The sequence below is a fragment of the Schistocerca nitens genome, chromosome 2 (assembly GCF_023898315.1).
Source record: "Schistocerca nitens isolate TAMUIC-IGC-003100 chromosome 2, iqSchNite1.1, whole genome shotgun sequence".
Classification (NCBI taxonomy): domain Eukaryota; kingdom Metazoa; phylum Arthropoda; class Insecta; order Orthoptera; family Acrididae; genus Schistocerca; species Schistocerca nitens.
This window is the reverse complement of record NC_064615.1, coordinates 1046664421-1046679911: the sequence shown is the minus strand read 5'-3', so window position 1 is coordinate 1046679911 and position 15491 is coordinate 1046664421. Positions and strand designations below refer to the sequence as shown.

The 15491-nt window shown below is 44.5% G+C and overlaps 1 protein-coding gene across 1 annotated transcript in view; it reads left to right on the top strand.

The window, feature by feature from the left end:
• Window positions 1-15491, top strand: part of LOC126237388 (SET domain-containing protein SmydA-8-like) — a 341453-nt gene that overhangs the window by 112554 nt on the left and 213408 nt on the right. Inside the window, exon 2 of the mRNA XM_049947475.1 lies at window positions 3948-4084. Within this exon, the coding sequence (XP_049803432.1) occupies window positions 3948-4084 (137 nt within the window). The remainder of the gene's footprint in view (window positions 1-3947; window positions 4085-15491) is intronic.

Below are 15491 nucleotides of genomic sequence, written 5' to 3'. Positions count from 1 at the left end.
TTATACCTCGATGTGGACAGCTGAAAATCTGTGCCCCGACCGGGAGTCGAACCCGGGATCTCCTGCTTACATGGCAGATGCTCTATCCATCTGAGCCACCGAGGACACAGACGAATAGGGCGACACCAGGGACTTATCCCTTGCACGCTTCCCGTGAGACTCACATTCCCAACTGTCCACAATTCTACATATGTATTGTACCTTATAGACATTGCCCATTGCCCATCCACGTCTGTGCGAATGCGCACAGGTTGCCCAAACTCTTACGGGAATCGCCAAAGCGTGCGCGAGTAATGAGTGGCCGGGCAATGTCTATAAGGTACAATACATATGTAGAATTGTGGACAGTTGGGAATGTGAGTCTCACGGGAAGCGTGCGAGGGATAAGTCCCTGCATTCGCCCTATTCGTCTGTGTCCTCGGTGGCTCAGATGGAGAGAGCATCTGCCATGTAAGCAGGAGATCCCGGGTTCGAGTCCCGGTCGGGGCACACATTTTCAGCTGTCCACATCGAGATATAACAACAACACCTGTCGGCAGCTGAGGTTGTCAGTTAGTTATCATTTAACAAATAATTACAATTTCTTAACAGACCTCAGATTGATATGCGTCCGCAACCTACAAAAGCCATCCAACAAAAAGTAAAAACAAAGGAAGACAAACACAGATCATAAAAGGAATTTATAATTATCATTGTCTTTGTATGATACATATCGATATGTCCAATTGCATCATAGAATATTATATAAATAATTAATATTTATCATCTTTTCACTATTTTTTCATATGTCGAATAGATAATGTTTATAACTGTTATGGCATAATTTCCTCACGTCGCAGTGTAGCTAAAATGTATCTCGTGGATGTTACACTAACATCAACTCGCCACGTCCTGTCTCAAAGGTTACTAATGCTCACGACCGTTACAGGATGTACTTAAAGCAAACCTGATATACATACTCATAGTGGCACTACTAGCGCCACTCTTATGCGACTGGCGCAAAATTTGAACATGAAACTGAGGAAGTCGGAATAAGGGGTACACTTAGAATGGAAGGTCAAGGCCTCACTAATGTCACTCCTTGAACGCAACAACTACCAAATGAATAAATTAACTATTTATTCAAAGACAATATTTATAAAACAGCTCAGAGACAATCAACACGTGGCCATCTTTAAGACAATACCAAAGTACCACAGGTAGCTTGCTTCTCAAGCAAGGCAGCAAATTAAAATTACGGAAACTGACTTAAAGAGATGAGCCACAGAGATTTCAAGACTTAAAGGAACAATAAATTACAATCAGAAAGGTATTTAAAGAAATGTGGCACAGATAATTTATTTAAAAGAGCAATAATTTGCAATATGAAAGTGATTTATGAAACGCACACCAGTTCTTTAAGAACCCAAATAACACAAGCAGCACAACAAGTTACTATTTGGTACAATTCATTTCCAAGCAAATAAAAAAAATGATTCAAATGGCTCTTAGCACTATGGGACTTAACTTCTAAGGTCATCAGTCCCCTAGAACTTAAACCTAACTAACCTAAGGGCATCACACACATCCATGCCCGCCACTCCCACACACCCCAACTCACAGAAAACTCGAACACAAACGGACCGCAGAAGACACGGAAAACACCAATCAAACATCAATTAATGTAAGTTAAGAGATCAATAAATAACACATAAATGAAGAACCAATTGCTTTTTTACTAATACTGAGTGACTGCATTGAAATAAATGCACACGCATAAATTTCTACGTACAAATGATTGCATTTACAGAACACGAGCCTTTACTAATAACTGAGTGAGAGTTTTCAAATAAATGCATGTATATAAAGGAACTACATACAAATGACTAGATTAACAGAATACGAGTCTTTACTAATAACTGAGTAAGTGTTTTCAATAGAAGTGACCCAAATTTTAAAGCAATATACAAGGGACGTCGATTTAATGGCAATCAAAATACACTGAAAATCTCACACAGACAATACATAAACGTCGGGATACTGTCCCAAAAAAACAAAATATAACACACGCACCTTCGAGCTAATCAGTGTCGTAATAGTAATCCAACCAGCAAATTTTTAAAAAGAAATAGTAACTGGTGGTCTCCATGCGGTTATGCACTCTGCCGGCTGCTCTTTCTTCAAAAACACGTACGTTAGGGCAAGCAAGCAACAAGTACACTAGCTGCAACGCAAATCGTTCAACAAAACGAAGGCACCAAAATCTCTTACACCTTCGATGGAGAGCGTTGTTCATAATGGTCTCCTGGGAGGGGTCTCTCCGAGAAAACAGGCACTAAAGCAATGTGACTAGCAGCGCCCGGAGTTGACATCAGGCAGGTCCACCACAAACCCGCGACCACCTTACGAGGTAGATCCGCCGTGCCGCTGCTGGCCGAGCACGCGTGTTCTCCTCTTTCGTCCACGCAAGCACGTCCTTGCGCCTTGTAGCGAGTCCAACACCAACTGCCCCGAGCACCAAAACCCACGAGATCACAACAGGGGCAAAGATCCTAGTACAGCCAGGTAATCGATAGTGTCGCGCCAAAGAGCTTGTGTGCCAGAAAAGGCGCACAACGGCCCAGAACAGACATCATCTTTCAGATGTAGAAAAACGCCTACCAACTTTCGCTTACGTCGCGCAACTCCTCCTTGGTGCTGCGATTTTCTTACCGTCAGTGTACGTAGAAAATTTGTTGGAAGTCGCTAACTGCTGGAATGCTGGACGAATATAGTCTGGATATTTTGCGTGCCACGAGTCACGCTACCTCAAGATACGTACGCAGATTCTAATTTTAGCACTTGACTTAATGTACTGAAACTTTAAATTAATATGATACCTCCTAATGAGCAGACTGTAACAGAATTTTAAATTTATAAATTTAGTTTGTGATTTTAGGAACTACTTAAAATCAAAGTTTTGTTGCCTTTGGAAGTCGTTAGCCACGCAACCTGGAACTGGTCATGGGTCAGCGTTTTAGCTGTTAAGTAATATACGAGGGGCGTTCAGAAAGTAAGCTCCGATCGGTCGCGAAATGGAAACGACTATGAAAATCCGATAACACTTTCCACAGATGTGTTGGGTAGTGTCTCTAGTATAACCCCAGTTAGCATCACGTCGCTCTTCTCATTTCTGAGCTCGCAGTGAGTGCGTAAAGATGTCTAGAAAATACTGTCTGCCGCCAAGTACGAGGGCCTGGTGAGAAATTTCGCCTGAAGCTATGTAGCTAACATTACATAACTGTCGTGCTGTTTCTTCTTCAAGACAATTCTCAGCCGCATTCTGCAGGGGCAATGAAGATGCTCCTGCATCGTTTTCAAATGGAAATGTGAGATTACCCACAATACAGTCCGCAATTGTCTCCCCCTGAGTTTCATCTCTGGTCACATGAACTGCTGTCTTTGAAGACAACATTTTGACACAGACAACGAGGTGTAGGCCAGCGTGGAGAATTGGCGGAAAGCACTGGCGGCTGCCTTCTATGATGAGGCTATTGAAAAGTTGGTACAACGCTATGACAAAAGTCTAAGTCAGAACGGCGGCTACGTAGAGAAGTAGCTGAAAGGTGTAGCTAATTGTTACAAGTAAAACATTTCTGATGTTCACTGTGGTTTCAATTTGGCAATCAATCGGAGCTTACTTTCTGAACAGGCCTCGTAGATTGTGAAGTACACAAACCTAGTAACTGACAAATTCGATAACTTAATGGAACAGAATTAAGTAGCGGGTATTATCCTGATTTATGCGGACGTTAATGCTTTACTGCAGTAATAATCAGTTCACTGATCGTGAGGCCAGTAGACCCTCCATATTCATGTATCCTTCCTTCTTCTTTCGGTCCACAGTTCTTTCATTGTTTCAGTATGTCTTATTTTGTGTTGAGTGCTGTTTTGCAAAGTTAACATACCCGTTTTTTTGTCTTTTCCAGAAAAGTGACAAAAAGAAACGGAACAGGCAGCGTCGCGAAAAGAGTGTGGAAAGCGAGAAGACAGATGAAGACGTTCCAGAGGACCCGGACAAGGAGAACCTTCCGTACAACGTTGAAGTCTCTGACATCATGGGCAGGTGCGTTCTGCAAAAGCCTGGCGCTCCACGTCGCATTTAAATTACACAGTCAGAACCATCCAACTTGTCACAGTAATGGTCACAAAATACAAAACCAACTTTTGCAATAAAGACAATTTGAATAAAGACAGTCCTGAAAATTAGATCATGTGCTCTGTTGACAATGAACAATTTCATGAAATAGCTGTTTCGTATATGTCACGTTCGAATTGAAGAAAAACCATTTAGTATAGTCCACCTACTGCGAAGCAAATGGACATACTGGTAATGACAAGTGGTGATTAAAAATATCAGCGTCGCTGTCAGGCATGCAGAGGTGGAGGTACTGGGTAAAAGTACGGGAAGAGTTGCTTTCTTTCTCCTCTTCATCATAGCTTCGAATTTTACCATTCTATTTCTCTTCCTCTAACCTAGCTACCTCTTCTATATCTCTTTCACCCCATTCTATCGTCTTAAGTCTCTGCTCGATGCGAATAACTCACAAGCTGCAAGAACATAACGAGAAAATTCCCAACTATCAATAGGACTGACATTTATAAAACAAAATTTTGTTTACTTTCATATATGTAGTCATTACTATTATCATTATTGTTGTTCTAGATTCTTATAATTATTTTTTTGATTGTTATAATTATCCTTGTACTACTGTTGTAATCTCTGTTTTTTTCTTTAAAATTAATACTATGTAACACGTGGTATGTCCATAACATTCTGTACATACTGAAATTCGTTCAATCTGAGTATGCCTGGTTAGGTGGAAGAAAGGGCCTGAAGGCCCTAATATTGCCAGGTAAAATAAATGCATAAATAAATAAATAAAATGTAAAACGCTATTTAATATTCTCCAACGTCATTCCGGAAAATTACAAAAAATTATAAATATTCTTTTAGATCACTGGCCTGAAGGTTCCCAAACATTGCCGTTGCGCACATGTCCATTTGCAAAAAAGTAACGCATATTATTTAAAGTGAAAAATTACTAATGCAAACGAACCAATCTGTCATTGATGATGATGGTGAAGTCCCATACTCCTTGACATAGCGTAGGGGAACGATGCGGGAGAACCGCACCGCCATAATAGGCAGGGTCCTAGTGGAGGTGGTTTGCCATCGCCTTCCTCCGACCGCAATGTGGGTGAGGGATGATGATGTAGACGACACAACAACACTCAGTCATCTCGAGGCAGGTGAAAATCCCTGACCGCGCCGTGAATCGAACCCAGGACCCCCTGCTCGGGAAGCGAGAACGCTACCGCGAGACCACAAGCTCCGGGCAATCTATCATTAGTCTTCCTCTATGATTCACTGCAGATACACGGTACAGGGACATAAGCACCTCCTATGTTCGACTACTCGCAGACGGCAGATGGCAGCACTAACAGTGGAGGATATACGAGGGCTATCCGCAAAGTACATTACTTTTTGGAATTAAAAATAAATAAAGTATTGGAAATTTTTGTTATTATATACGGATGAAAGCCACACTTAAATAATACTTTTCTACATAGTTGCCATTTAAATTAAGGCACTTATCGTAGCGATGGAAGAGCTTGGAAATTCCTTCGTCGTAAAATTCGGCCGCCTGCGCCTTCAACCACGTGGTTACCTCTTCTTGAAGCTGTGCGTCGTCATCAAAACGCTGCATAGCCAACCACTTCTTCATTGCTGGGATTAAGTGGAAGTCGCTCGGTGCCAGGTCGGGACTGTACGGCGGATGAGGAAACAACTCCCACTTAACAGATTCGAGAGCTTCACGAGTGGCATTTGCCGTGTGGGCCCGGGCGTTGTCGTGAATCAGCAAGATCTTTGAGCCCAACTTTCCCCTGCACTTGTTTTGTATTGCTCTTCTGAAGTTGTGCAGAGTTTGGCAATACCTTTGAGAGTTTATTGTAGTGCCTCTTTCCAGGAAATCCACAAAAATCACACCTTTTCTGTCCCAAAAGACAGTCGCCATCACCTTCCTTGCCGACATTGTCTACATGCATATCTTGGGTTTTGGAGGGGAATTTGTGTGCTCCCACTGCACTGACTGCAATTTTGTCTCGCAGTTCACATGCTTAACCCATGTTTCGTCACCAGTAACGATGCGATCGAGTAATGAGTCGCCATCTTTCTCGTAAGCGTCCAAAAACGTTAACGCTGCAGCCATTCGCTGATTTTTGTGAATCTCTGTCAAGATTTTTGGTATCCATCTTGCACAAAACTTGTGGTAACCAAGCTTTTCGGTAATGATTTCGTGCAACAAACTTCGTGAAATATGTGGAAAACTCATAGAGAGTTCCGTTATTGTGAAATTGCGGTTTTCACCGACCGCGGCATCGACTTTTTCGACAAGTTCGGCGGTCACTATGCTGGGTCTTCCACTTCGCTCTTCGTCGTGAACGCTAGTTCGGCCATTTCTAAATTTTATGACCCATTGACGCACTCCACCTTCAGTGATTATGTTGTCCCCATACACTTCACAAAGCTGCCGATAGATTTCTATCGGTGTACAGTTTTTTGCAGTCAGAAACCTTATTACAGCACGCACTTCACACTTCGCGGCATTTTCAATTAACGCTGACATTTCAAACTGTCACAGTAACTCAACGGAGTTGAGCACAAACCTCTCACTAGCACGGCAGGATGCCGACTGAGCGGCGGAATGCCATGACACCAAGATGGCCGCGCTAGCTCCGCCCCTAACGGACACAAACGAAAACGTAATGTACTTTGTGGATAGCCCTCGTATATAAGCGTGCCGGTGTGTGTGTGGTGGGCAGGGTGGGGGGGGGGGGGGGACGTGGAAGATAGTGCAGTCGCGGAACGGAGCGATATATCTGACTTCCAAAACGTTATTATCATTGGCTTTCGGGCCAAGGGTCGAAGCATTTCCGAAACGTCTAGGTTTGTAAAGAGTCCGCGTGCCTCCGTGGTTAAATTATATTACGCATAGTAGAGTTACACTATCCAAATGCGACGCCGAGATGTGGCGCACCACGGGCGATAAATGACATGGGTGAAGGACGGCTCCGGAGCCGAGCGAATAGATCTGCAACTGTTGAGAAACTACTGCTCTGATGAACCAAGGAGTTGCTAACAGCGTGTCCTCAACGACTGTTCAGAGAATGTTACTCTGTATGGGCCTCTGCAGGAGACACTTGGTCCATGCACCATGCTGACTGCTGTTCCTCGGAGTCGAAGGCTGGAAGTCCACTGAGTGACGACAAGTGGCCTTTTGAGGTAAATCGTGTTTTACGATCCATACGACACATGGCCGTTGGTGTGTACGGAGTGAAAACAAACAGCGTGCATGCGCAGTGGTCTGGGAAATGGCCTTCCTTGGGCAACTTCGTCATTCTGGAAGGTACAGTGGTTCAACACATGTACGCATCCATCCTTGGGGACCATGCCCACAACTACTTGCAATTTATTTTTACTCGGCACGATGGCATCTGCCAGCAGGACATTGCAAAGTGTCACACAGCTCGCAGTGTACGTGTTGTAAGTAGGCTGTTTAGGTTTTTATGTTGGTAATGCCACGTGGCGCTCTGTATGAAAATCACTGACTGTGCTGCGTGCAGTCTGTGGCTGGGTTGCATTGTTGGAATATTCGCTATTGTAGTGTTGGGCAGTTGGATGTGAACAGCGCGTAGCGTTGCACAGTTGGAGGTGAACCGCCAGCAGTGGTGGATGTGGGAAGAGAGATGGCAAAATTTTGAGAGCGGACGATCTGGACGTGTGTCCATCAGAAAGAGTAAATTTTTAATACTGGGTATCATGAACTGATATATATATATATATATATATATATATATATATATATATATATATATATATATATATTTTAACATTATTAAGATAAATGCATTGTTTGTTCTCTATTAAAATCTTTCATTTGCTAACTATGCCTATCAGTAGTTAGTGCCTTCAGTAGTTGGAATCTTTTATTTAGCTGGTAGTATTGGCGATCGCTGTATTGCAGTAGTTCAAGTAACGAAGATTTTTGTCAGGTAAGTGATTCATGAAAGGTATAGGTTATTGTTAGTCAGGGCCATTCTTTTGTAGGGAGTATTGAAAGTCAGACTGTGTTGCGCTAAAAATATTGTGTGTCAGTTTAGTGTTGGTCAGAATAAGTAAAGAGATAAGTGTCAGAGTACGTTCAGTTCTGTTCAGCTGTTTGAAAATCAAATAACGTGAGAGGTTTATCAGCACAGTAATTCATTAATTTCTCAAAGTGGATGTTTCAGTGTGTGGTTCGGAGAATTCTAGGATAAGTTTACCGTACTCCCCTGGCCACCAAGCTCGTTGTATTTAAACCTAATCGAGAATATGTGGCAACATCTCGATCGGGCTGTTTGCGTCTTGGATCTACAAACCGAGAAACTTAGCGCGCTGGAGTTGTCATGGCTCCACATCCTTGTCGGAATCTTCTAGAACCTCACTGATTCTCTTAAAGCGGTCTTCGCTTGCAGAATGTGGTTATTCAGGTTTTTGACATGTGGTCACTTTACTGTAACTGGAAAGTGTAACTTTATCATTTAATCTAGTACATTTTAATAATGTCCGAACGCAAAAGAGAAACACTTGAAGCAGGTAGCGTCTACTTCTTGCCGGCACAATAGTGGTAATGAAAAATTGTTGCACCACTAGCCTTATGTTGATTGGCATCGTTAGCGAGCTCCATTATGGAGATAGTATGAACGAAGGTAAATACGCTGATGAGACGAAACATTATGATCATTGCCCACCTCGAGATTCCGCTTATAGTGCTTAAGGCACGTGATGGAAACTATACAAGAGGACCTGAGTATATTCTAGCAACGATGAGGGCCGCAAATCGTCAAATTCACGGCGACACTGGTCTCTGCCAGCAGGCCACTGTCGTGAACATCCAAGGAAAGTGGTTGAAAGACGGCGAAAGAACGAGTAGGAGACAAGATATGATTAATTTATGGATGTCTACCTTACTGAATGGACGAGAGACTTCAGTTGATGATATTTGTGAAAAAAAGTACCACCACAGCTGTATGTTGAGAATGTCTTAATTCTATCACACGACTAGTTTCGGTGGCACATTACCTGCATCCTCAGGCCCCACCACCATCAAAAGAGTGCTTGATTTCCTCGGCGCATTTATTGTAGGATCCTTGTTACTAGCACACGTGGGCTAGCTTTCATCAGGAGTCTTCATTCGAAACCGTGTTGTCTCCAATGCCATTGCAGACAACACGGTTTCGAAAATGGTTCAAATGGCTCTGAGCACTATGGGACTCAACTGCTGAGGTCATTAGTCCCCTAGAACTTAGAACTAGTTAAACCTAACTAACCTAAGGACATCACAAACATCCATGCCCGAGGCAGGATTCGAACCTGCGACCGTAGCGGTCTTGCGGTTCCAGACTGCAGCGCCTTTAACCGCACGGCCACTTCGGCCGGCTAACACGGTTTCGAGTACAGACTCCTAATAAAAGCTAGCCCACGTGTGCTAGTAACAAGTAAATGCACCAAGGAAATCAAGCACTCTTTTGATGGTGGTGGGGCCTGAGGATGCCGGTAATGTGCCACCGAAACTAGCCGTGTGATAGAATTAAGACATTCTCAACATACAGCTGTGGTGGTACTTTTTCTCACATGGTGTTGGACGTTCACGCATCGTCACAGAACGTGGACGTGGAGACTTGCCAGCTCTCTAAAGCGGCGCACATGGTAATCACTGAAACACCTGACGACGGAGTGGTGTGCTACTGCAGGCATATATGCTTCATAATACGCCGCTCAGCGCGTTTTGTTGAACGTTCAAATGGTGCAAATAGCTCTGAGTACTATGGGACTTAACATCTGAGGTCATCATTTCTCTAGAACTTAGAACTACTTAAACCTAACTAACCTAAGGACATCACACACATCCATGCCCGAGGCAGGATTCGAACCTGCGACCGTAGCGGTCACGCGGTTCCAGACTGAAGCGCCTAGAACCGCACGGCCACACCGGCCGGCTGTTGAACGTGGGGCTCCGCAACACACATCCCATATGTGTTTCCACGTTAACCGAATCACATAGCCAATAACGGCTGCAGAGATCAAAATTACATCGAAATTTGACCATGGAAAAGTGTCACCTTGCCGGACAAATCACCTTTCTTGTTACGCCAAGCCGATGGTCATGTCCAGATACGCCGTCATCCAGGCGAACGTCAGTCCGAAACATGTACCGCACATCGGCCAGTGTTTTGCGCCATTGGCGACGTTCACGTGGGTTTACATAGGACCTGTGGTAGTAGTCTAAGGTGCCGTAACAGCTGTGGGCAACGTTAATATAATTACGGACGACCCGCATCCCTTCATGCTTACGGCCGCGGTGGCCGTGCGGTTCTAGGCGCTTCAGTCCGGAACCGCGGGACTGCTACGGTCGCAGGTTCGAATCCTGCCTCGGGCATGGATGTGTGTGATGTCCTTAGGTTAGTTAGGTTTAAGTAGTTCTAAGTTCTAGGGGACTGATGACCTAAGATGTTAAGTCCCATAGTGCTCAGAGCCATTTGAAGCTTTCATGTTTATGTTTTCCTCGACGGCCATATCATCTTCAGCACTATAACTGCCTGGATCACAATTCCTGCATCATGGTACAGTGGTTTCAGGAGCACGATAGTGTAATCGCTTTGATGTTTTAGTTACCAAATTCTCCCGATCTGAACCCACTGGGCAACAGATCTGGGACGCTGTTGACTGACAGCTCTCCGGCCCACGAACCACCGACCTGTATTTTACAGGAATTGCGTGACCTGTGCCTAGACATCAGTTAGCACATACCTCCGGAAACATACTACACTCCTGGAAATTGAAATAAGAACACCGTGAATTCATTGTCCCAGGAAGGGGAAACTTTATTGACACATTCCTGGGGTCAGATACATCACATGATCACACTGACAGAACCACAGGCACATAGACACAGGCAACAGAGCATGCACAATGTCGGCACTAGTACAGTGTATATCCACCTTTCGCAGCAATGCAGGCTGCTATTCTCCCATGGAGACGATCGTAGAGATGCTGGATGTAGTCCTGTGGAACGGCTTGCCATGCCATTTCCACCTGGCGCCTCAGTTGGACCAGCGTTCGTGCTGGACGTGCAGACCGCGTGAGACGACGCTTCATCCAGTCCCAAACATGCTCAATGGGGGACAGATCCGGAGATCTTGCTGGCCAGGGTAGTTGACTTACACCATCTAGAGCACGTTGGGTGGCACGGGATACATGCGGACGTGCATTGTCCTGTTGGAACAGCACGTTCCCTTGCCGGTCTAGGAATGGTAGAACGATGGGTTCGATGACGGTTTGGATGTACCGTGCACTATTCAGTGTCCCCTCGACGATCACCAGTATTGTACGGCCAGTGTAGGAGATCGCTCCCCACACCATGATGCCGGGTGTTGGCCCTGTGTGCCTCGGTCGTATGCAGTCCTGATTGTGGCGCTCACCTGCACGGCGCCAAACACGCATACGACCATCATTGGCACCAAGGCAGAAGTGACTCTCATCGCTGAAGACGACACGTCTCCATTCGTCCCTCCATTCACGCCTGTCGCGACACCACTGGAGGCGGGCTGCACGATGTTGGGGCGTGAGCGGAAGACGGCCTAACGGTGTGCGGGACCGTAGCCCAGCTTCATGGAGACGGTTGCGAATGATCCTCGCCGATACCCCAGGAGCAACAGTGTCCCTAATTAGCTGGGAAGTGGCGGTGCGGTCCCCTACGGCACTGCGTAGGATCCTACGGTCTTGGCGTGCATCCGTGCGTCGCTGCGGTCCGGTCCCAGGTCGACGGGCACGTGCACCTTCCGCCGACCACCGGCGACAACATCGATGTACTGTGGAGACCTCACGCCCCACGTGTTGAGCAATTCGGCGGTACGTCCACCCGGCCTCCCGCATGCCCACTATACGCCCTCGCTCAAAGTCCGTCGACTGCACATACGGTTCACGTCCACGCTGTCGCGGCATGCTACCAGTGTTAAAGACTGCGATGGAGCTCCGTATGCCACGGCAAACTGGCTGACACTGACGGCGGCGGTGCACAAATGCTGCGCAGCTAGCGCCATTCGACGGCCAACACCGCGGTTCCTGGTGTGTCCGCTGTGCCGTGCGTGTGATCATTGCTTGTACAGCCCTCTCGCAGTGTCCGGAGCAAGTATGGTGGGTCTGACACACCGGTGTCAATGTGTTCTTTTTTCCATTTCCAGGAGTGTATGAACCTGTCGAATCCACCTCACGCACAATCGCCGTAGTACTGAGTTCCAGAAGAGGACCAACGCGCTGTTAACTATGTGCTCATAATGTTTTCGCTCGTCAGTATGTATGTGCAGTCTGAAAATGAAATGTGTGTGAAATCTTATGGGACTTAACTGCTAAGGTCATCAGTCCCTAAGCTTACACATTACTTAGCCTAAATTATCCTAAGGACAAACACACACACCCATGCCCGAGGGAGGACTCGAACCTGCGCACAGTCCATGACTCCTGCGAATCAGACCGCTCGGCTAATCCCGCGCGGCGTATGCGCAGTCTGTTGCCATTTATTATAAACGAAGAAGTCATCTCAACAGTAGAAACTTCTCAAACTCAGAAAACGTTATTATTTTTTAAAAAAGACTCATGCTCTTTTTGACGACTAAAAATGTTACATACCAGCTTTGAAGCAGCACTAAGATTACGAAATTCTCGCTCCTACTTCACGCAGTCTCAGAAGTTAGGTAGAGTATTTAGACTTGACGGCTTCCCCCCCCCCCCCCCCATCTGCCCTTGGCTCGGGAGTGTCATCTTTGTGCCGCCATTTTCGTGCAGTGTTTTACAGTGAGTATTTTACAGTGAGTGTTCCGTGTTGTGTGTCTTTTGGAAGTGTTGCGAATGGCCATCATACTGTCGCTGGGTGTGATTTTTTATCTCTTGCGAACAGAAACCAGACTGTCGCCATGTTTTTTTTTTATTGTGTGTCTACTATGTTACTTGTCTGATTCCTGTGTATTTTATTAACATTGCCAAACCCTTTGCTTTCTGTTTTAACTTTCCGCATTTTTCCGTCATTTTACACTCTAACTCACCGTTTTATCGCCTGTTTTTCTTGTTTCTTTTCTTCTTCCGTTTGTAAAAAAGTCTGTAGGCTGTACAGCAGCGTACTAAGCTGCTGCCAGCCCGCCCCCTTCGGGTGGAATTGAAAATCAATAAAAAAAAAAGAAACTTGACGGCTTTAAACTCGATCTCGTTATGCACAAAGCGGAGATAGTGGGCCTTTCCCGAGCTCATTTGTCTGCGCCCAGTAAAAGTATGCGAGTAAAGGACGTTCCTGGTATTTCTTCTATGCGGCACAGGTATAGAGCGACTATAGCGTTACCCCCTCTAATTTGAAGTAAAACTTGCGTTTAACAATGGGCAAACTTGACGTTACATAAATGATTTACTGAAAATTCTATCTTTGGCTGCAACTTTATAGGAAGGACTGGGGCCATACAATGGAATTTTGTCTTTTTGATTTATTGTGTGTTCGGGCACTGTTTATGCATTCACACAGAAGAAGAAGATGGTCAAGTGGCGAGTGAGCCTTAACTATATATATACTAAGATGTAGGGCGGGACAATACGCTGAGAATGTGGGTTTCGGGGGAGGCGTGCCAGAGATAAATCCCTGCAGTCGCGCTATCCGCTGTGTCCTCGGTGGCTCAGATGGAAGTCGGCACGGTAGCTCAGCGTGTTCGGCAGAGGGGTAACTGCCCTCTGTAATAAAAAAAAAAACTGAGTGAATGAATCAATAACGAACTTCCATGGCCGTCAGGTGACGTCCGCCACGAACAATTGAAACGAACAATAACGAACAAAATGAGATAACAAACAAAAAAAAAAAATATGGATAGAGCGTCTGCTATGTAAGCAGGAGATCCCGGATTCGAGTCCCGGTCGGGGCACACATTTTCATCTGCCCCCGTTGACGTGTACCAACGCCTGTAAGCAGCTAAGGTTATTTATTTCATTGTAAACAAGAATAATTACCACTATTATGATTTTATTGGCTAGACTTATGAAATTAGCTACGGCCCACAGTGTGTTTGAAGAAGGATTCGTTTGGCAGTTTCTATATGCATTTGACCGCGAGCAGAAGGGAAAGCTTTATCCAGAAAGATTATTGGCGTTCGAAAAAACAAATATGATTTACAGGTTACTATACGTTTCACAGAAAGGATGATTAAATAACGTAGCCTACAAGCAGAAAATATTTTTTAAGTTTTCTAAATGTGAAACAGCTTTCACGACACTTTATGACTTAATACAGCAAGGCGACAACCTCGTATCGGCAATGATAACAGAGACGATAGCTTAAGATAACAAGAACAAGAAAGATAGAAAGAGAATAAGAGTGCAAGAGAGACCAGAAACAAAGAGAGCAAGAGATCTTTTCTCAATAGTAAACGTACATTAACTTCTTAAAGTACTTGAACGTTATTATTTTTGTGTATTTTTTATGTTGGTATTAGTTACAAAGCTCATGCTTCGCTGCATTACATAGATGCTTGTCAGAATAAAATTAAATATTATTCAATTTAAGCGTTCTAGACGCTGTCATTTGGTAACATTTTTCTTGATATGAGGGAAACTTCTTTTAAAAAGCTGTGACGCTACATGACTCCCGTCTCTGTGATTAAAGATTGCAGTTCTCTAGGTAGGCTGTCGTTCTTGCCGAACACACGCCTGAGGTCCAAGGTGCAGACTAGTATAAAAGTCAATAGTTTGTGGGCGGCGATGTCGAGTGAAAGAGCCAGTCACCATAACTTTAAGCCAACCACGTAATCTCAACACTCGAAATATGGTTAGCTACGCGATTTTATTTCCTCTCAGATATTTATGATTGTGTAACATATCTATGACGAAATTTTGTGCTGCAGCCGAAAAGTTCATTTCTATGTATGAAGGGTCTTGCGGAAAAAGAGCACGGAACAATTGTCGAGTTTGAAAAACCTTCCACTTTCAAGCATTCTCTACTGTCATTCGCAGCGCACAATTTTCCCTTCCTCGTCTTTCCACAGAAAATCATTAGCGCATGTCAAGTCGCTAGTTTGTAACTACTTCTTCCTTATAACATGTTAATCCATCACTTGCTCGATTTTTTCTCAATAATGGGTTAAATTTTAAAGAGTTTCACATTTTCACGAAATTTCACAAAAAAACGGAACAGTGCTCGCACATAAAAAACACGCTAGTTGGTCCGCTTTAGGCTGATCGACTTAAACCTATCTCTTTTTCACTTACTTTTATGACGTCGACTTCGCTTTTACAGGCTCCGCAGTTAATTTCCTCATTCTGGAAATCTACTATCCATGATGTCACATTAATCTAAACTATGAAAGGGACATGTATCACTCGTGAATCATGTGGCGTC